The sequence below is a fragment of the Centrocercus urophasianus genome, unplaced genomic scaffold (genome assembly GCF_019232065.1).
Source record: "Centrocercus urophasianus isolate 14NV4802_14NV808 unplaced genomic scaffold, USGS_Curo_1.0 seq_13, whole genome shotgun sequence".
NCBI classification, from domain to species: domain Eukaryota; kingdom Metazoa; phylum Chordata; class Aves; order Galliformes; family Phasianidae; genus Centrocercus; species Centrocercus urophasianus.
This window is the reverse complement of record NW_024884475.1, coordinates 14,539,029-14,559,645: the sequence shown is the minus strand read 5'-3', so window position 1 is coordinate 14,559,645 and position 20,617 is coordinate 14,539,029. Positions and strand designations below refer to the sequence as shown.

Below are 20,617 nucleotides of genomic sequence, written 5' to 3'. Positions count from 1 at the left end.
AGAAACAGTAGCAAATGGCTACTTTTGAAATTTTCTATGAGCCTATTAAGATTAATTGTTCTAGAAAGATGGAGAAAACCCTGTCATTAAAAGAATATTTAATGACTATCCTAAGAGCATTCAATGTGTTTTGGTACATGAATATCTTAGGAGGTGTCTCAGGAGAAATGGATCCATTCTTGCCTCAGCCACAAGCTTGATTTGTGAGCTTAGGCAAGTCATTTATCATCCCTTTCTGTGCTTCAACTGCTCAGTTTGTGAAATGGCAGTAGCACTGAGCCCCCAGGTTCATGGTGATCTCAAACATCAGGAAGTTAACACTGCTTAATTACATTTGAATACAAGAAGTTGTGTTTTGAGCTATTCTTTATGTTCCATAGTTCTGATTGTTTTTCTTCTTGTGGTAGGATTACCACAGCTACATATAAGATTCACATCATTTCTAGTGAAACTTGCAAGTTTGAGAGAGTTGTGCAAATAGAACAGAACTGTTTTGCAAACTTCAGGTTTTTAGTTTCAAGCTTAGCCATTGTAACAAACAGTAGATGTGGTGTTTTACTGTAATTTATGTTTTGTTTTGATTTGTTTTCATTTTCAGTTCAAGCTCAACAGCTGATGCAAATTCAGAGGAAACTACTAGTTTGGAAAAAGGAAAATCAGCATTAAACAAAGTTTTGGAGTCTTTTTGTTCATATCACTGGCAACAGACTTTGGCTATGTTAAAATTTTTAATGCAAGATGAAAGTGTTCCTATAGTTTGCAGTTGCAAACAAACATATTCAGTCCACTCTGAAACTCCCAATTTCCTTACTGAAGAAGATGTTCATGTTTCATTTTGCAATTGCAAAGGACATATGATAACAAAAAGTTGCTGTTTACAAAATCAAATACCAAACACTTATTTACCACCTCTGCCTATTTGTATTAAAGATTTCCATTCTTTGTCATGCCAAGCTGTAGCGATTGGATGTATTAAGACCATGGTGAACAAAGCATGTAGTTCTCATAAGTATTGTGCTGAACAGTTGCAAAATTCTGCCAAGCATTCTGTGAGAGCAGTAGCATGTGCATCTTCAGTTAAGGACTGTGATCTATTAAATAGCATTAAAAATGCAAGTAGATCTCGCAGCCCATCACCACCACCACTGTCACCTGTGCAGAATAAAGAATTTGAGACAGTGGAAGGATCAATTATGGATTTTCCAATTTTAGACAATAACAAGCCTGAAATATCCATCAACCAGCCTCCATACCTATTGCCAGCTGAAGGAAGCAATGGAGAATTTGAATATGAAAACAAAACATGTGGAGAAAAAGTGACTGAATATTCAGCTGGAACACTGCAGTCAATAGATGAAGAAGACAACAATTACATGAATTCTGAGAAAGCTGAGAAAGGTGAACATTATGCCATTTTCCAAGATTTAATGGACCGTATTAATGAGAAGTTAAAATCAATAGACACTACAGACATAGCAGCAAATCTTGTAAAACTTTCTAGCATTGACAGGGCACCAGAAAACGATGTAAAATTAGGAGACTTTATAACCTCCCTTTTGCATAATGCTAAGGCAAGTGATTATAGTTTTATGGAATTACTTCGCCAACATGATAAGCAAATGGAAAATAAAATAATCCAAACAAGATTTCGGAAGCGTCAGGAAACTTTATTTGCAATGTATAATTCTCCTGATTCACCGTATATTCGACGACAGTCTTTGCAAATCAAGAGGCAGCTTGCAAGCCTTGATGAAACTCTTGTAAGAAAAAAGTCAATTTCTGAGAGAAATGCAAAGAAATCTGCAAAGAATTTTGATAAGATATACCCAAACAAAAGGCACAGGTTAACTGTGATAGAAGATAAAGATTTGCAATGTCTTGAAAGTAATCCTTGTATGAATTGCCATACCAAACAAGTATGTTTTCCAGTACACCAAACAGAGTCTTTCAAACTACCTCTTACTAATTTTCAAACCAGCTCTGACTTTCTAGTTCTTTCAGAAGACAGTGCTTTTGCAGCCAACCAGGCTAAATCTGCAAAAACTCAAGATTTTGCAACTATAAAAGAGACTGATCAGCTTCCTTTGCATGGCGAGAGTAATGGAACCCCAGGCAGAACTAAACGCAACATTGTGCCTCCTGGATGGTACTCTGTGTACGTAACAAACAACATTGTATTCAGAAAATCATCTGATGCAAAGAAGTCGTTAGAATGTTTGGAAAAAATGCAAATAAATGAAGATGTTCATGCTGAAAGATGCAGTGATGTAAATATAAGCAAAATTGTGAGAGACACGAATCTGCAAGTTGTCGTAGAGCGTTTAGAAGATACAATTAACTTAGCGAAAAAGTCTAACAGCTCATGGTTGAATAGTTACAAAATAAGCCAAAAAGTAAAAGATAATGCTTACGAACAGGTTATGAACCCACTTGCTAAAAGTGACTTCCCTTTCAGTGCAGATGAAATGGAATACACAGGACAAAGCTTCCTTCCACATTCACGTTTGTCAAACAGCAATAAAAACAAAACTCTGTGTGTGACAACAAGCAAGCAAGAAATGGTTATAGATCAAGAAATTAATGACAGCCTTTTGAAGTCTCTGAGCATTGATTCATCTAATTCTGCATCCAGCAATGAGGCCTTGCATGCAACTTCTGGAGCTAGAGAAATACCATCTTTCTTAAGCTACTCAAGTCCCGTTAAGCTTATGTTTGTCTCAGAGGTTAACAGCAGTGAAGGCATCAAATATACTCTGACATCTGCAACTACGTCTGCTAAAGGAAGCACAGATGTTTGTTCGTTTCAGGGGTACACAAGCACTGTGTTAGACAAACAGGCCACAGAAAATCTTTCTCATGCAATCTGTGTCAATGATTTTGAAAACAGTGCCAAGGAGGAATCAAGCTGTGCTTGTGTGGAAGCAATTACAAGCTCCTGTGCAGTTGGTCAAACTAACTTAAGTGACTCAAAACAAAATGAAATTGTGGATAAATCAAGCAATAGTGGTGAATCTGTTTTAAAAAGAAAGCCTGGTAGACCAAAGAAAATAGGTCCTCAAGTTGTTAAGCAGGTTAAGAGACCTATTGGGCGGCCTCCAAAACCAAAAGTAGATATAACTGAAAGGAGAGAATGTAGAGCTGAACTCAACAGTGATGGTAAAAGTACCAAATCTGATGCATCAGTAATGGAAGAAGTTAATAGCAACAGAAATATCACTGTGACGGTTGTTTTTGGAAGGTCAAGAAGAACTAAAAGACATGTTTCTGAAGGTAATCTAAATGTAATCAGTACTCTGCCCAGAGAACAGGTTGACTTCAATTTTGCCAATGACCACGGCAAAGTGAGGCATAGCACAGAAACTGAAAATGCTTTGACTGAAATAGTGAAAGCCTTGCAGAATTCTTCTACTGAAAATGAGGTCTCTGGTTATGACTATGTTAGACCTATCAAGAGCAACCTGGCATCACCACATCCTTGCAGCAATATTATACGGCCAGTTAAGAAACCGTTAACTGCCATTCGAAAACCTGGTCGGCCAGCAAAAGTAAAAATCTCTGGCATATCTGTGACTGTTAATAGAGTTTCACCTCAGGAAAGAAAAGTGAGCATTAGCAACTGTTTGCCTCCTTTACAACAGCAGAACTTATTAGAAAAAAGCATATCACAGGAGAAAAACAATCAGCTGTGCAATAATATGAGTCAAATAAAGAGTGTGCAGAAAGATTCTAGAGAAGATGGATCAAACAGTGTTATTACAACAGCGTCAAGAAAACGCGAGATTCCATTGAGACACTCTGTTAGAGACAGAAAGCCCTCATTGCATTTCTTACATTCATTAGCATCCTCTAGTGCATTTACTTGTAGAAGTGCCTTGCTGCATAAATCTTACAAACTCCATTTGAGAAAAGCTAAAGATCAAAAGGAAAAACGCAGGCAATCAAATCAGAGCATAACATCCACAGATACCTCAGAAATGAGAAATTCAGAAAAGAATCTTGGGGACAGTGATTTTGGGCCCATTAATGATGTATCATCGGATCCCATTTTTTCATCAAAGCCTTCTCTCAGGTGGTGGGCTACTTCCGCTTCAAGTGACACTTTGATGGAAGAACTAAATAATAGATTTGAACAGATAACTAATACCTGGTTGCGAGTGGGGGGAAATGAGTTTGATAAATGTGTATGTGAAAACAGGGATCCCACTGAACAAGACTGTAACAGTGAAATGTCAAACCCTTTAGACTCCTGCCTTGTAGAAATTGAAACATCACCTATAAAAATGCTGTTTCAGAAAAAGTGTAACATGAATGAACTCTGCACCTGGTTTATGCAAACTACAGAAACACAGTCTCTCTCACTAGTGAGAAAGGCAAATGCTCGCAATCCTTTAGAAGTAGTTAGTACTAGAGAGATAAAGATGGAAACTAAGCAATCTGATCTTAGTACTTGCCTTTTCAGAAAGCACTTTAAAAAGTTTGCACTATCCTCTCCTTCAAAACCCGCAGGGAAATTACAAATATTACATAATATGGTGAGGTCTCCAGTCTTAAGCATGAAAAGTAATTTCGCATTAACCAGATTAAAAAGAAATGAATTTAAAAAGTTACAGCATGATAGGTGGGGACAACCAAAAAAAAAGCTGTATAGCCAGGCTCCTGGAGGCTGGAAATCAAAAAAGAAAAATTTACAGTTTTTTTGCCAAAGCCAGTTGTTTAAAAGTGCAAGTGAGGAAAGCAGTGATGGAATGCCTGTGCTCCAGGAAAAAAATACGGTAGAAATCCAGCCCACTCAAACTTTGGTAGAATCTCAGAGTAGCCTCTTGCCAGCTGAGAATGAAGCCAGAGATGCATTTGTTCAACAGATGATGGGATCTTCTGATTTTAACCCACATCCCGGTTTAGCAAATATACTTAAGTCACATGCAGAGACAAATGGAACAATTTTTTGCCAACAAAATGTTAGAAAAGGACAAAGCCAAGATAAACTGTTTCCAAATACATGGAAAGCCAAAACCTTTAAAGATTGTAGAATATTTCTGAGGAAAATCAACCATATTGAGCAGCACAATTCGTTTAAATTAAATAATGTCATTTATTCTCCTGAAGCTGTTGAGAGTAAAAGCCATCAGGCCTATTTGGAAGAAAAAAGACACCCTCTTTTGAGGTCCCATTCTACTAAGCAAAACACATTAAAGAAACAAGAGAATGAAATGGAAACACCTAAAGGATCTAATTCTTCTAAAGTGACTGAAAGACTGGATGACCAGTTTCACAGCAGAGAATTAAGTAGTGGTGTAAACCATGATGATAATCCTGCTGGTAGTTCTGAAGTTCTTATCAGAATAAACAAAAGAAAAAGTCCACAATGGGAGACCACTGATACAAATGTAAGAAAAAGGCATAAGAGACAATCATACAATAGTGGACAAATGGCAGCTTATTACCCAAAGTGCCAAGTAGGTAAGTTCCTGTTCCCCCCCTCACCTTAAATTGCAATCTTAAATAATTAGAGAGGTCGAGCAAATAAGCACTTTGGATTTTTTTTTAGTGATATTCGTATTAATTTCAGAGCAGTAATGAAATTAAACCTAACAGAATAATTCAGAAATGCAAATTCGATATATATAAAATATTTTATTTTACGCTAATTTTTCAGTTGTAATAGGTTTGTTACATTCTTTTATGGCTATAGCGTGGCAAGATGAAAGGAAAAAAGCTAAGTAATACAGTCCAGAGAGACAGCAAATCAGTTCTGACATATTGAAGTTGGTGGCAGCTGGTTATTAATTTCAACATGAAGAATTTCATTCCACTGTATAGCTTCTCATATTCTGAGGAAGGGTAAATTATAAAATGAAACAGAAATTCAGTTTACTAACCAACAGAGTTGTTTGAAAACAAAACTTTTTTTTTTTTTTTTTTTTTGTCACTTAAGTATTTCTAATGTAAATCTGTAATGGTTTTGTAATTAAGTGGTAAAAAAATAGCACTACGTACTTCTGAGAAGTATTCATTCAGAGATCCGTTTTAGTATCCATTCAATGCCAAATGAAATATGCTGACTCTAAAGGGTTTGTGCATTGAATCCTTACAGAATGATTGGAAATACAAAATTATTCTAGTTGAGTACAGTATACAGTTATCAAGCTGAATGCATTTGTTTGGAATGCTTTTAGGCTAGTGTGAATTCAATCTATTTTTAAAACTAGATATTTATAATACATTGTTATACAACTGTGATCTCAGAAAGGCTGGTATATGCTTACAAAGAGGATACACTTGTGAAATTATTTCTTCTATGATATGAAGAAATCTCCTTAGCCAGAAGTCTCATCTAATTTCAATAAAATAACTAAGATGTTAGGTATCCACATAAGCAGAAAAAGAGTTCTGCAGAAGGAATTCAGTTACTGCAGAAATACTTGTTTTCAGAAACAACCCTGTATAAGCTAATCTGACTTTATTGCCCAAAGAATAAAGATAAAATTTGAAACATCAGAGCAAAATCTTATGTCCCCCTTTGTATTCTATTTTGTAGAAAGCTATCCCAGATAATAAACTGAGGCATTAATTTAAGTTGTAATATAAACAGTATTATGGCTCTTTGTATACTTTGTTTCTTTTGTACTTTATGTAATATACGATTCTTCATATTAAGCTCATTTGGTGTAATCATACAGTGCTTTTCTGAGGTACGGAGTTTTTTACATTTATACTATTATTTTTAACTTACTGATATGGGGACAAATAACATAAAAAAAGCACAACTTGTTTTTAAGAAGTTCAATGTTTGACACAAGGTTGCTATAGAAAATGCTAGAACTAGAAAAGGAAAGAGTAGCATCTATTTGTTTCTTTTTACCAATGAAGAAAGAGCTCTCTCTTCTTTTTATTTTGTAATTTTGACTGTAGACAAGAAAATTTTGCATTCAATTTATATTTATATTTAATTTTTTTCTTGCCATAGCAATGTAAGACCTGTTACTGTGATATGGTCTCATGTTAGTTTTAATTGGGACTCTATTTTATTTACCTGATAACTTTCCTCTCATAGTTTTGGATCTTTGGAAATATCTGATAACTCTTTTACATTACTTCATTTACAATTTTTGTTTATTTTCCCTCTTACTCATAGTTAATCATATCAATTGTTGTCTTTAGAATGGATATAACAGAAAGTTCCTTGATAAAGGAAATGTTAAAAGAGAAAAAAATTACAATTCTGGAGCTTTCTCCATGCTTGTAAATGTCTTTTTTCAGGGTGATGTTTTGGTATAGGAATTGTCTTGTTTTGGCATGTTGATTCAACATTGTGTACTGTCTGCACCAGTTAAGGAAATCATAAAAATGTTTTTAGTCTAGCATGTAGCTACTGGCTAAAAAGAAGGAACATGATTTCTAGCTGTGCATGCATGCATTTTCAAACGTAGTTCTTGCATCTGAAGTTTAATGCACATGAAAGCATCATTACTTGTTCATATGTTCTTTGGATTGTACTTTTGTTGATGTGGCATCATAATTTATATCATCATTCTGTTGCCGTGCTTGAAATGTTCTTATGGTGACGCAGTCAATATTTAAAGTTTTTCTTCAAGTTTTTCCGATCTTGGTGTATTCTTAAAAGATGGAGGTATTGTGCTGCTGGTTTATTATGAAGCATTGTGGCAAGTAGGCAGAATGTTGTCAGATCTTGTTTATATGTCAATTTTTGTTAAAGCGTACTAGTGGAATTGTCAATTGAGTTTTTACGGTTTGAGGTAGTACCAAGAAACAAGAACTAGCCATGCAGTCAATTGAGCAAGAGGAGAGAATGAATCATCTTTTGTTTTTTTTTACACTACCTGTTTTATTCAAAGTGAGGTTTAATGAGTAATAAACAACTCAATTTCTCAACTATTGCTTCAACAATGCATTTATGTGTCAAGGACAATTCCTTTTGCTGTTGATGTATGTTGTGATCATTTAAATTACCTTTTGTAAGAACACTGAAACGTGTTTGCCACCACAACAGTAAATTGTGTTAAAAATCGTTTAGGAGAGCATTTATGTTTCTTTCCATGAGGATGGTTCAGACCACACTCATGTGCTTTGAAGTCCGCCAAGCTTAATCGTAAAAGCTGCAGTAGAGCCAAGCTAAAATGAGAGAAACTATTATTCAATAAAATGGAATAAATGACTATAAGAATATAGTTAATATATTTTTAAATATTTGTGGATTTATCAGAGCTAAAAAGGAGATCATAGACCTCCTGCAGTAGCGGGCAGTACTGCATGCTGCGATGACATGACATACCTGTCCTCTTAGCCTTTGTATTGGGCTGGGATCTCACACAGAAGAGCTTTTAAAAGTGTGTTCTGATAATAATTTCGCTTTTCTGCTAATAGTCTGGAGTTTCAGAGAAAAATTTAATGCATTTCGTTGGCAGGGAATATAAATTTTCTATTTTAATTTTTCATTATATTTGAATGAGATCAAGTTAGCATGACACTTAAAATGAGGATTTGCTAATCTTTGTAGTCATTTCAAAGTTGACTTCAGGAGTCATGAATCACGCTGAAACCTGGACTTTTTTTATGAGTTTAATTGTTCTCTTGATTGTTTGTGTAAGATAACCTCTGTATTATTATGACAACAAACAAAATTTTCCACAAACAAGACTTCCCTTGACAGAATTTTTTTTTTTTTCAAATTGGAAGGCAATGCTGTGTGAACCTTTTATACACATGAGTATTAGTGTGGCATTAATATTCCAGTATTGTTGCTTATTTGACTTACAGTGGTCTGGTCCAACAGAGGAGGCTATACAATGTGAATAACTTCTACTGCTGTAGAAGATATTGCAATAACCTAGAGAGAAAACCAAGGTTTTTAGGAAGTCTTCCCAGCTATCTCTTTCACAAAGGAGAATGCTCTACGTTCCTAATACAAAACAAATGTAAAATATTAGATGAGGTAAAGTGCAAGAGACAAACCAAAGCAATCATTAAATCTGCTGATTTCAAGAAGCACTTTTTAACAGCCATATCTTAGCTCTTTTCTCAAAGATACAAAGATACTTCTTCTAAGAAGTACTTAGCTTCAGGATGGTTCAGTATGGTGCAGATGAAAATTTTCATAACTGCAATTCCAAGACAGTAAGTTTCTTTTTCAGACGTGAAACAAAGTAAGAAAATTGATTGAAACCATTGAAAAGGTGTGTAAGTGTTGGGTGCTGTCTTAAGTTGTGATCGTTTACATACCACCTTGGGATATGCTGTCTGTCATGCTTTTTTGAAGGTTCTGAGCTTATTTGAATGGAAAACCTATTTCAAAGAGCACAACTCAAGTCTTCCGTTTCCTTCACATGGCAGGAAATTTCTGTAGTTTAGTGTTGTGTTCACTATGCTTTTATGTAGGATCTGTATACCCAGTTTTACAAAGATTTTTTTTCTTTTCATTTTATTCAGTATTGTTAATCATATCACTTTAATTCTATTTCCTCCGAAACTGAGAACCTCATGCTTTCTGATTTGTTCTCAATTCAGAATAAAGTGATAGATTTTTAGCTTTGTGTAGGGAATTAATAACACCGTCTAAATGTGTCCCTATGTTTTTGCTTAATCCATTCTCAGGAAAAGAAATTAGTAGTTTTCCTAGCAATTTTGAAGATATGATGAGTACTCAGTGGTCTTTACACTCAAAAAAGCTATGTTCTAGATTTAGAAAGCAAGGGAAAGACTTATGGGCTGATAAGACTGAGCTATTCTTTGCATGCATTCTTGGGTAGATTTTCCCTCCTCTTTCACCCAATCAACAGACTCTCCTTGAGTGATCAGAATCCTTCAGATTTTCAGGCCAAATATACTTCTGCATTAATTGCCAGTTCACCCTTTAAAAAGTACTTTTATTTTTTGCTTATTTTGCTATAACTGCAGAACTGTACTTTACAAACATTGTTTAAACAAAAATTGGGAGTAATAGAAGTTATTCTGTTTTTTTTTTTCAATGTTTCATTAGCAGTATCTAAGCACTGTTTGCAGTGCTGTGTAGAGTTGTGAAGAATTCTATGAACTTATCTGAAATTTTGTTTCAATTTAGGTAAACAACACTTAGACGCTATTAGAAATTACATTTCTGTTTTTTTCATGTTCCTTCTTAATTGAATTTATTCTGTAACCCGGTAGTAATTTAACATAAATAAATTCAGGGCGTATTTTAAGGACAGCATTTTGTTTAAGGCATCAGCTCTTATTTCCAAGCTGTATGTTTGTGAATGCCAAAACAGTTTTGCGAGAGCTGCAGAATTACCAGTCCAATTTCATCCTATTTTTAACTGAATATTTTTCATTGTGTACTTTAGCTGTTCTCTAATTTATCTCTTATACCTGATAGATTTATAATATATATCAGCAGGAGTTCAGTCAGCCTTCGTCATAGATTTCTTCAAATCCAAGCATGGAAAATCTTCTCTGAGTAGTCATGACTACTTTTTAATCCACCTTTTCTTAAGAGGAGGTAGTTTTATTTTTTTTTCCTGCAGAAGAAAGATACATGTCTTTTCCAAAGCAGGCCTATACGCAGGCTTTGTCTTCCTAGTTCTATGCTTTTGGCCACTGGATGCCTCGGAATTCTAGAACTCTTTCTGTTTGTACTCTTGTGGAATAGGTCTAGCGATTTATGTCTCTCTTTACATTTTTTCTTAACTGCACAAAGGGGACCTTTTTCTGATGATTTCTTGCACATTGTAGACGTGTCACATTCTAGATTGTTCTTCAGTGTTCTCTGGTGTAATGGTATCTGTTGCTCTATTAAGTATAAATCTGTATCTATTAAGAAATTCATGTTTACTGGGATCTAAGTTTCTTTTCTGTATTCTGTTGTCTTTCTTGTCAGCCTGGCGGGTTTCACTTTCTTCTTTCAGTAGTCAAACTTGACTTCTGTCTGCATTCATCTTTATCTGTTCTTTACCAAAAAACAAAATGCAGACATACCTTTCACAAACGTTTCTTTCAGTGGCTGTGCCAGCTCACCCCTCTCCATCCTCTTATTTCACGCACCTTTCAGTCAGACGGGTGAAAACCGGTGCTTTTGCCTTTTATCATGGTGTATCTGTAAAAGGGACAAGAAGCCTGATTTGGTTATTGCTTTTACTTCAGTGATGACCAAGGTTAGGCTTGTCCATAGAAATTGTCCTAGTGTAACACTTCACATAAAATCTTTTCAAGGGCATAAGCCTATTCATTTCTACTTATTTTTGAAAATCTTAGATAAGGTGCATATTTTTAAGCCATTAGTGAGTAACACGATTACATTCTTCATGTTTTTCCAAGCAGTTCTTAGGTAAGTACTCTTTTTGTTTTTACTTTGTAGCTCAAGGTGGAATATTTCTAAACAGTGGTCCTGCTGGGAATTACACTGAAAGTTCCACATTTCTTGTTAGAATACTCTCACGTGTAAAGACTTAGGAACACTTAGGGAAGTCAGTCTTTTAGGATGGACATTCTCACAGGTTTCTCACTATCATGTAATTGAGAGATTATATTTGGCATTTTACTGATACAGGCTTGCCCTCAAGATTGTATGTTTTCAACCATTAAAATCTTGATTATTTTCTTAAAATAATGGATTATTTTCCTGTATATGAAATATAAGCCTAGCAGAAAAATTCGATGAGATGAAATACAGTATGACGTCTTTCTTACTCGAAAATCAAAAGTAGTCTGATACTCACTTAAGTGGTGCTTTTTCCCAAATTTTGGGAAAAGCATGTACTTACAGTTAGAATTCAGTGTTCTTAATGACTATATTGATTGTTACTGCAAAGTACATAGTAACAGTCACGTGTTTTTTAAATGTAAGAAGCTTATTTACAAAGTGAACTAAGAGGTGAGAGCTATAGGTAAGGCGTCCATTGTTAAAATTAGGGTGGAGTTGGTTACCTGTGTTTCCAGTTACAGATATTTGTTTCTTTCGTATCTTTGCTCTTGAGTGCATGTCCATCAGCTCGCTATACACAGCTGTTTTAAAATTATATTTAAATAATAGAAATCTCAGAAAAGGAAATTACTAATTTGCAAATTATTGTCTGACCTTCCTTAATTCAGAAGCCTGGTGCCTTGTAAGTCGCACAGGGACTGTCTCATGTTTCTGAGATGATCTCCCTCCATAACATAACTGCGCTTGTAATGCCAAAAAATATTTTGAATTAAAGGTTGGAGATTAATCCAATTCAAATAACAAATATACGTAGTTGTATTCACTGTAGTTTGGAGGTGGTGGTGCTCTGTTTCTGTGGACAACAGCAGCCTGAACCAACATCCTCAGTTCTGAACGTCCAACCCCAAGCCCCAACATCCACCCTTGCACAAATGCATTTTCAGTATGAATAAGTACAAGTTAAAATAGCAAACATGTATGCTATAGCATGTTTCTAAAGAAAACTGCACAACAGTTTGGGGTTTTTTTATTATTATTTTTTTGCTGTTCTGTTTTGTTTAAATTGATTTGTATGCTGCTAGTTTCCATTAGTGCATAGAAATTGTTTTCTTTTGTGGAAAGAGGCCAACTTGTTTCACAGCAGTGCCTAAATAGATACTAAAAATTAATGGTGTTCCTCATGAAATGAGTGATGCTTCCTTCCAGCTGTTAGGTTATTAGCTACTTTTGCTTCCAAGGTTTTTCAATGACAGTATGCTATGAAAGATTAGAGACAGGAACTATTTTTTCTTTAAAAAGATTTAATAGTAACGCTAATAAAATATGCTTGAAAATTGTATCACTTCTTCATACCGTTTTGGTGACACTTTACCCTAATATTTCACTTTCTTTAAGAATTCTGTGCTCTGTGCCAGATAATGTGTATCGTCACAAAGCATGGTGCTTCTTCTAAACAAAAACCTTAAAAACCACGATACTAGATAGTCAAGCTGCTTTAAAGCAACTCTTAGTTATTTTTCTCATGTATCTCATATGTATTTGCTTTGTGTTTTCTTTGATTTTACGCACCCATCCTGATTCTGACTTCTCACACTGTATTTTGGCCTCAGTTCACTTCCAGTCTCACTTATATTTTGTTTACTGTTTTGTTTTTCTTAGTATTCCAGCTGTGTTAAATACAACACACATCTCATTTTTAGATCACTCCCTTCATGTTGGCTGTCTCCCCAACCTCCTGTGATCTAGTTGGGGGTGCCATCTGTTTTCAGGGCACTTCTCTCTCATGCGCTAGCAAACACAATTCCATTCATTCACTTGAAAAATATTTATTTCTTATTACGATGCGAACCCACTTGATAAATGGAAATGAGGCATAAAGATCTTTCTGAGTACATTTCTTTGATGTTGCGTTTTGGCATTGTGCAAAGACAAGTTCAGATTTCAGAGACAATAAATCTGACAGTGTGTGCTTGATTTGCCTTTGTTTCAGTGTATGTAGCGTTAGCGAATCAGCCTCTGCTTGAATGCCTGTCAAGGCACTGTAGTCACTGTGCATTTAAGCTGTATAGATTCTACTGCTTCATTTTCTGGGAAATCATGGAGTGGTTTGTACATGTATAACTTAAACAACATAAAATATTTTCTATTTCCACTCCATTTTTTGAATGCTCTGGCTAAAAGTCTCATTGCTTTGTATCAAATGCAATGTATCAAGAATGCTTGTATGCTTTCTAAGGTATAGATTTGGACATCATTAATAGTTGTTTTCTTTAACAAGTCTGGTTTGCAGAACTTGTGTCAGGTAGGAGAATTCAAAAACAGACTGACAGCTCTCAGCCAATCAAGGAGATACACTGTGCTACGAAACCAGTATTGCTAATGATTAGAGAAGCATAACCCTGCAGCAACACTTGCACAGACATTTTACAGCATACAGATGCACAACATCTGATGGTAATCTCTGTCAGTTAGTGCTGAGAAGTCTCCTAACAGATAGCAATTATCCTTATGCCTACTTTTTCTGTGTGGCCTTCACATACAGTAGGCAGAGGTTAACTATACAAATGCATGCACTTCAGACTATTTTAACTTTGTCGTTTTCATACAATAGGTGTCATTTTCCTCTGGTTTTCTTCAGGAATGCAGTTTTAAACTGCGAAGAGAATAAAGAGCTCAAAGAATATTATTCTCTTTTGTGCTTGGCAGCCTATCATCTTAAACAGAATTGGTCTGAAGTGCCAGCAGTAAGAATCAGTATTACTGAAACTGGATGATTGGGCAAAACTGAAGTAACAAAAGAAAACTTCAGAAAGAAATACTTATATATTTAATGGAAACATAAATTGAAAGACCTTTCTATTTAATTCCTTTTTCCTTAACAATAGGTGGGAAATGTAGTGGGGAGAGAGTCCTTGTAGGTCCTGGCAGGCCTGGATACTTGGCCACATATAGGCTTTTCTGCATAGAGACGGCTGAGTAGACAGAACTTCAGAATCCAGCAGCATTAATTTAAATTGTCTTCTTTGATTTGTTAGAATAGCAAAGGCACCTGCTCTTGTCCCAGCAGATCTGAAAAAGGGAATTCAGAGGTGATTAGTAAAGGCAACTTGGGAATTGTTACAATTCATAAAATAAAAATCTTGTGGTGTCCTCAGTGACAGCTTCCTAGAACCACTTGCTTCATGTACCACTGCTGCCAAAGAAAGCCAATGGGTCGTGAGGCATCCCCACCCTTCAGTGATGAGGCAGAGTGCTCTATAGTGACACGCAGCACCCAGCTGCTCCTCCTGCTCCTTCCCCACTGCTTCACATGCACTCACTTCCTATATTCAGAATTAGAAAACTTAAGACTGCATGTGTGCCTTGCAGAGTGGTGCTGCAGCGCTCCATGTGAAGAAGCACCTGCATCCGACCTCCAAAACTTGCGTGCATGGAAGCTGAGCGACTGAGCCATTCTCACGTGGACTAAAAGAAAATAGATGATAATTGCTGTAATAGAAAACAGATGGCTTCAGAATTGGGAAACTTTAACCTTTTCAGAGACTGACATTTAAGATCAGTAAAATGTCTGTTTTTGTCAAGGCATTTCACCTAATGAAGTTAAAAGGAGCTCCATTCTCCACCCAGTGCACACCTTCGAAGTGGAGGACACCAAAAGGATATAGAGAGGAGATAATGACCTACAACCCAATTCCAAGCTCTACTGAAACAGGCTTTGTAGCTTCTGGTAGCATCAGACTGTATCCCACAGTTCTTTCTAGCATAAGCATCACTTATGCTAGAAAGTACAAAGCATCTTTCTGACTAGAAATGTGTTATACACACTAACCTTTCATAAGCAGAACAGGATAAAATTTAGAGTAGAATATACTGATGGATCTGAGTGGAGAAATCCAACTGCTTCTATTAATTTTAAATTAATAGAATTAATTCCAGTATCTACTTAGAAATGCTATTGAAATACACAATTGTCACACCTCCTATTACATCAACAGCTAGAAAATAAATCACTACAGGTAAAAGAACCAAAAGTGGGATGAAAGACTAGATTCACATTGCTTAGAAAATATATTAATGCAGCTCTCTAACTTTATTCTTTCCTTGCTTATATTAAGGTCCAACTCCTGGCTCCACACAAGACCACCTAAAAATCAAACCATACTTCTGAGAGCACTGTCCAAATGCTCCTCAGAGACCAGCACCTTGGGGCCCACTGCTCTGGGCTGAATGAACCAAGGGAGTTCAGACACTGCTCGTACATCTTGCCATCTAGACCCTTCCCTGTTTTTGTAGTCCTCCTTTGGACACCCTAACAGTTCTATGTCCTTGTATTGTAGCACCCAAACATGCAGCCAGTGCTCCATGTGAGGCCACCCAGCACAGAGCAGAGGACAATCCCTTCCCTCTCTTGACTGGCAGTGTTGGGCCTGATGCCCAGGGGATGGTTGCCCTTTTGTCTGCCAGGGCACACTGCTGGCTTAGACTCCACTTGCTGTCATCCAGAAGCCCCAAGTCTCTTCCCAGCCTCTCATTTCCCAGTCTGTAGAGGATTGCCCCACAGCAGGTACAGATTCTACCACTTGCCATTGTTGAACTTCATGCACTTGGTGATTGCCCGGCCCTTGAGTTTGCAAATTCTAGACTCCCACAGCATTTATGTTTTTTTCAGCTAACCAGGACAAAACAAACAAAACCAGAAACTCCTGCGCTATCACTTCAATTAGCTGTTGAGTATTTCAGTTGGTTGCTCCCAGATCAAGTTTTAATACCAGGCCACGCCTGGAAGGCAGCAATACTTCAGAAGTCAGCCCTACTTCCTTCTCATACGTTCTTAATCCTGAGGCTTTGATTTTCCTCACAGCGAGAGGGCAAAGTCTCAAATCTGAAGAGGCTGTAAATGCAAAAATTTAACCCTACTGACTGATGTCTTTCTCTGTCGGTTCCACAGAGCACTGCGTGCTCTGTTTCCAATGGGAAAGAATTGATCAGAGTAACAAAAGCACGTGCAAACCTGAAACGCCATGAAGAAAAAAGGTGCAAAGGCAAAAACAATACAAAGGATCGCTCTGAAGAGTAAGGACAAACAAAATACTGGCTGGGGGGCAGTACCCCATTTACAGAGGGTTAGGAATAAGGATTAGTAAATTAGAAGTGCTATGCACCTTCTTTGCATTATTACAAAGGCACAAAACTTTCCAGAGAGCTTGCATAAAAATGTAAAGCATGAAAATTGTGTTTCAAGTGATCTGTGAAAAATATTAAATTGCCACTTCAGCTGTTAAAAAAGCTGTAATTCCCTCTTGCCATCAAGAGAAAAACTTTAATGTGAATCAGCCAATAGTACTTAAGTAATGCAAACCAGTACATCTCAGGGTAAAGTCTTACAACTACTTGGCATCCTCCTACTGTTCACCCATGTTATAAGCAGTTTTGCTTAGGTCTTCACATATGCAACAAAGTTAACTGTATGGTTACATAATCAGGAACTAGAACTGCAGTGAACACTACATGCTGCAGCGCAGTCAGTCCTTGATAATCTGCACTTAAGCTCTGCGATAGACCTGGCTTCCTGAAATGCAGAAGGTGGGGTATTCTGCTGCTTAAAGATTCCTTTAAAAGGAGCAAGAGGGTGCAGGTACTTTACTGCATGATTGTTAGCTCCTAACCTTCATTACGGTACATTGAATTTCATGTTTGCTATCTCAATAATTAGGAATATTTCCCACTTTTTACCAGTCTTGCACTTTGAGAAGGATGGTGATGAACACTGTTGCACGTGGGACAAAGATCTCTGCAGTGAAATAGAGTAGGGATGGAGAGGTTTGAAATTCATTCCTTGAGGATTTTTTGAGGTTTTGATTTGATTTTGTTGTTTTTCTTTCATTAAGTGGCGGGACAGTATTCCAAACTCTGCCTTTTGCTTTCCTCACCTGAGCATGAACCACTACAGTGCATGAACCACTACAGTGCTTTATATGGCAACATGGTTCAATCCACATTTACGTCCTGGTTTGCTTAGTGATCCCCACAGAGAACCGGGTTTCTTTTCCTTCTCCTGTTACTTACTGTCCTAGATTTGTCTCTATATTACTCTTTTTATGGCTGTACAAAATAATGTCATTAAAGACAAAATAATTTCTGCCCATTTCCTGTTCTGTGGTTTTACAGTGGATTTGGATTAAGGAAGGCCAGGCTGCAGACTGCTGCTCCTGTGCAAAGGAATGTTGGTGGCAGGAGTCTCACCTAGCACAGTCTCTGCAAACAAACAAAATCAGCTGCTCCTACACAAACAAGCCCCATCCAGCTTCGCAGCATGGAGAGCCTAGCACAGTTACGTTCTGGTCTGCTGGTTCTGGTCTGTTTCTGGAACATACTGCAATAAAACAAAAAATCATAAACCAGTACAGGCAGCCTGCCACCACCTCGCCTTTATCAGTTTGCTTGTTTGCAGGGCAAAGAGGAAAGCATACTAAACTTTCTCTCATTTCTTTCTCCCCTCTCCGACCCCCACTTCTTTCCTCACAGCACGCTACAAGTGAAAGTCTCTGAGCCGCAGAATTCAATAGATGTGAACACAGAAAATGAACATTTGAAGTCCATAAAGATGTGCCTTAATCAGCCCACTGAGTGGAATCTGAGTTTTGCAACAGCATCTCTTGCCAGCTGTAAAGTTTTTAACCAAAATCTCAAAACTGAGGAGAACAAATAGATTGCAGCTGTTCTTGCACTATTATTTTGTACATTGTTCTTGATTTTTTTTTTTCTGCTGAATAATAAGCATTTATTACATTGATCATGAAATGATCTTGTGTGATTTGGCTTTATATTACTATTAGCATTATTCATTTTGATGTACTTTTTTTTTTTTTAAATATGAAATTTCACATCTCACTCTCATGGAATTCTTGCAGTACAGATTTATATCAGAATCAGATGTTCCCCTTCAATAGTATTGTGATTTTTCTATGTTCTCTAAGTTTAATTATTGTTTCCCAATTTTATTTTTGTGCACGAAAGTTAATATATTACGTAATTGTGGCATAAGTCACCATGTAACAATTTATGGTAATAACAATTCAAACAAATCTGTACCAGGTGGAGACTGACTACCTCGAAGCAAAGCTGTAACGAGAAGGTAAAGTATCCAAGATCTCCTTCATGAATGGATTGAAATGTACGAACAGCCAGTTTGTTTCTGCAGTAGGCTTTCATCTTCATTTATCTTGAGAACTTTTCTGTGGCAGTGTTTAATGACCGTAATGTCTCAAAGAAAGGCCAACCTTGCAGGAGAATCTCTTGAACGATTGTCATTCAGCAAATCTGTATCTGCACTTTTGGAGGTTTCCGCTGAACGGTCTTTCTTCCCCTTTTGTTTTAATGAATTTATGCCTGACACCAATTAAAATGGATGTAAATGCTCTTCCTATTTCTTTTTTTTTCTACTTGTACTTTGGAAATTCAATGTAATCATCAAAAAACTCTACTCAAAGAAGTAGTGAATGGTTGTAGCTGACTACATTGTAGACATTCCATGCCTAAATAAGCTTTAGCAAGGTTTATGTACTTTATTCATCCAAACTTGATTATTAATAGAGCTATAACAAGTGTTAGAATAAAACCATACAATACACTTCTCTTTGCTGGAGTCATACATTCAATAGCTAGAGTAGAGGTTTTTAAGTTCACTGCATTGCCTTTATTTGCAGAGAACCAACCCAGAAGAAAATTTTTCCTTGGAAAATTCTGTATTTTATCTAACAAATCTTTTGAGTATTCACTTAAAAATATCGCAGTACTTAAGAAGATGATGCAACTCTTCTCTGCTGAAGCTTGTTTAATTACTGATTGCATTTGTAAGTAAGTTAAAAAAATGGTTGTGAATCACTGTAACTCTCAAGTTCCCTCAAGACCACTGAGTCCCTGAGACATCAGAGCAGGACAAGGTACAGAATGAACATTCTTGATTGCACCCTCTAGATGGTCCTTATGTATCTTAAACAATTAATATATTTGGATTCTCTGGGAGCAAAAAGATGAGAATAAAACTTCCTGAGAGAGAGACATTGAAGTTGACTTCAGTGGAGCACCAACAAGGTACAACGAACTAAAAGGAATGGAGAAAGTCATAAAAGCAGTGGTACTGATGCATCCTGTCCTTATTCCTGTGTGTCTGAAGGAGATACCATGCAGATTTCTCATCCTCTCAAATACCAGAATATCTGGTATCCAGATATACCAAATATACAGCAGAACTTCTCCATTACAGGAGTGTCTCACTTCCAAGCATCTATTTCTGTGAACTTGTAAAAATTCAGATCCATTACTTTCTGTCAAATTGAGTTTCAATTCATTGATGGGTTCAGAAGCTTTCAGTTAGCAGTGAGGCATCCGCATAACACAAGCTCACTAACCACTTCAAAGGTACAAGAAACAACTAGAAAGAGAAATGCTCTTGGTACAGCACTCATTCTTCACCTTAAGATAGCAGTTGGCCAAAGGAAGCTCTCACCAGGAGAAAATGTTTTAGTTTTTATAGACTTTGTAGAGTTTTTTTTGATTCTGCAAGTAAAAAATCAACCTCCCTTATTGCCAGTGATTAGCTTTGAAAAGTACACCTAACCATACTGCCCTTGCAATTCAGCAAACACCTTTCTCAGAAGATGAGGTGGTTTTTTGACCGTATGTTCTGTTGCACTGCAAACCCTTCCCTTGGCAGAGGAATACCCAGAAAGGGGACAGAAGTTTCCTCCTGGCTCCTGATGAAAGCTCCAGCCTGAAGGAACATTATGGGGTAATTCAGGTAGAGATGAACCCAAAGAGGTCCATAGCACAACCACATGCCCAAAGCCAGGGCAACTGTGGGATCAGACCAGATTGCTCAGGACTCCTGAGTCAGGTCTCAAAAACCTCCTAGGACCGACCCTGCACAGCCATTTCATGCGACTTGTCCAATTACCCATTCCTCCCTGTGTCTGCTCTGAGTTTTGACTTCAGTCCCGTTGTTTCTTGTCCTCTCATGACGTGCAGCAACAAAGAACCAAGCTCCACATCCTTGCAGGTAGCTGGGGCCCAAGCCCAGCTCCCCCTCACAAGGGGAGCTCTCCAGCCCCAGCCAGGCTGAGGGCCTTCCTCAAACTCAGTCCGGTTTGTCGATGCCTTTGTTAGCACACACACCAGTGAAACCACATCCACAGCTGAGAT

General features: G+C 37.0%; 1 protein-coding gene across 5 annotated transcripts in view; it reads left to right on the top strand.

Moving 5' to 3' along the window:
- Positions 1 to 19,048, top strand: part of LCORL (ligand dependent nuclear receptor corepressor like) — a 73,067-nt gene extending 54,019 nt beyond the window's left edge. Inside the window, exons 7-8 of one of the 5 annotated variants that reach the window (XM_042811712.1) lie at positions 599 to 3,270; positions 17,942 to 18,046. In XM_042811712.1, coding sequence (XP_042667646.1) covers positions 599 to 3,270; positions 17,942 to 17,955 — 2,686 coding nt within the window. In that variant the 3' untranslated portion in view covers positions 17,956 to 18,046. Of the gene's footprint in view, positions 1 to 598; positions 7,605 to 17,941 lie in introns of those variants that run through there. The other 4 variants (XM_042811711.1, XM_042811715.1, XM_042811710.1 and 1 more) reach the window with 4 other exon arrangements.
- Positions 19,049 to 20,617: the final 1,569 nt, after the last annotated feature.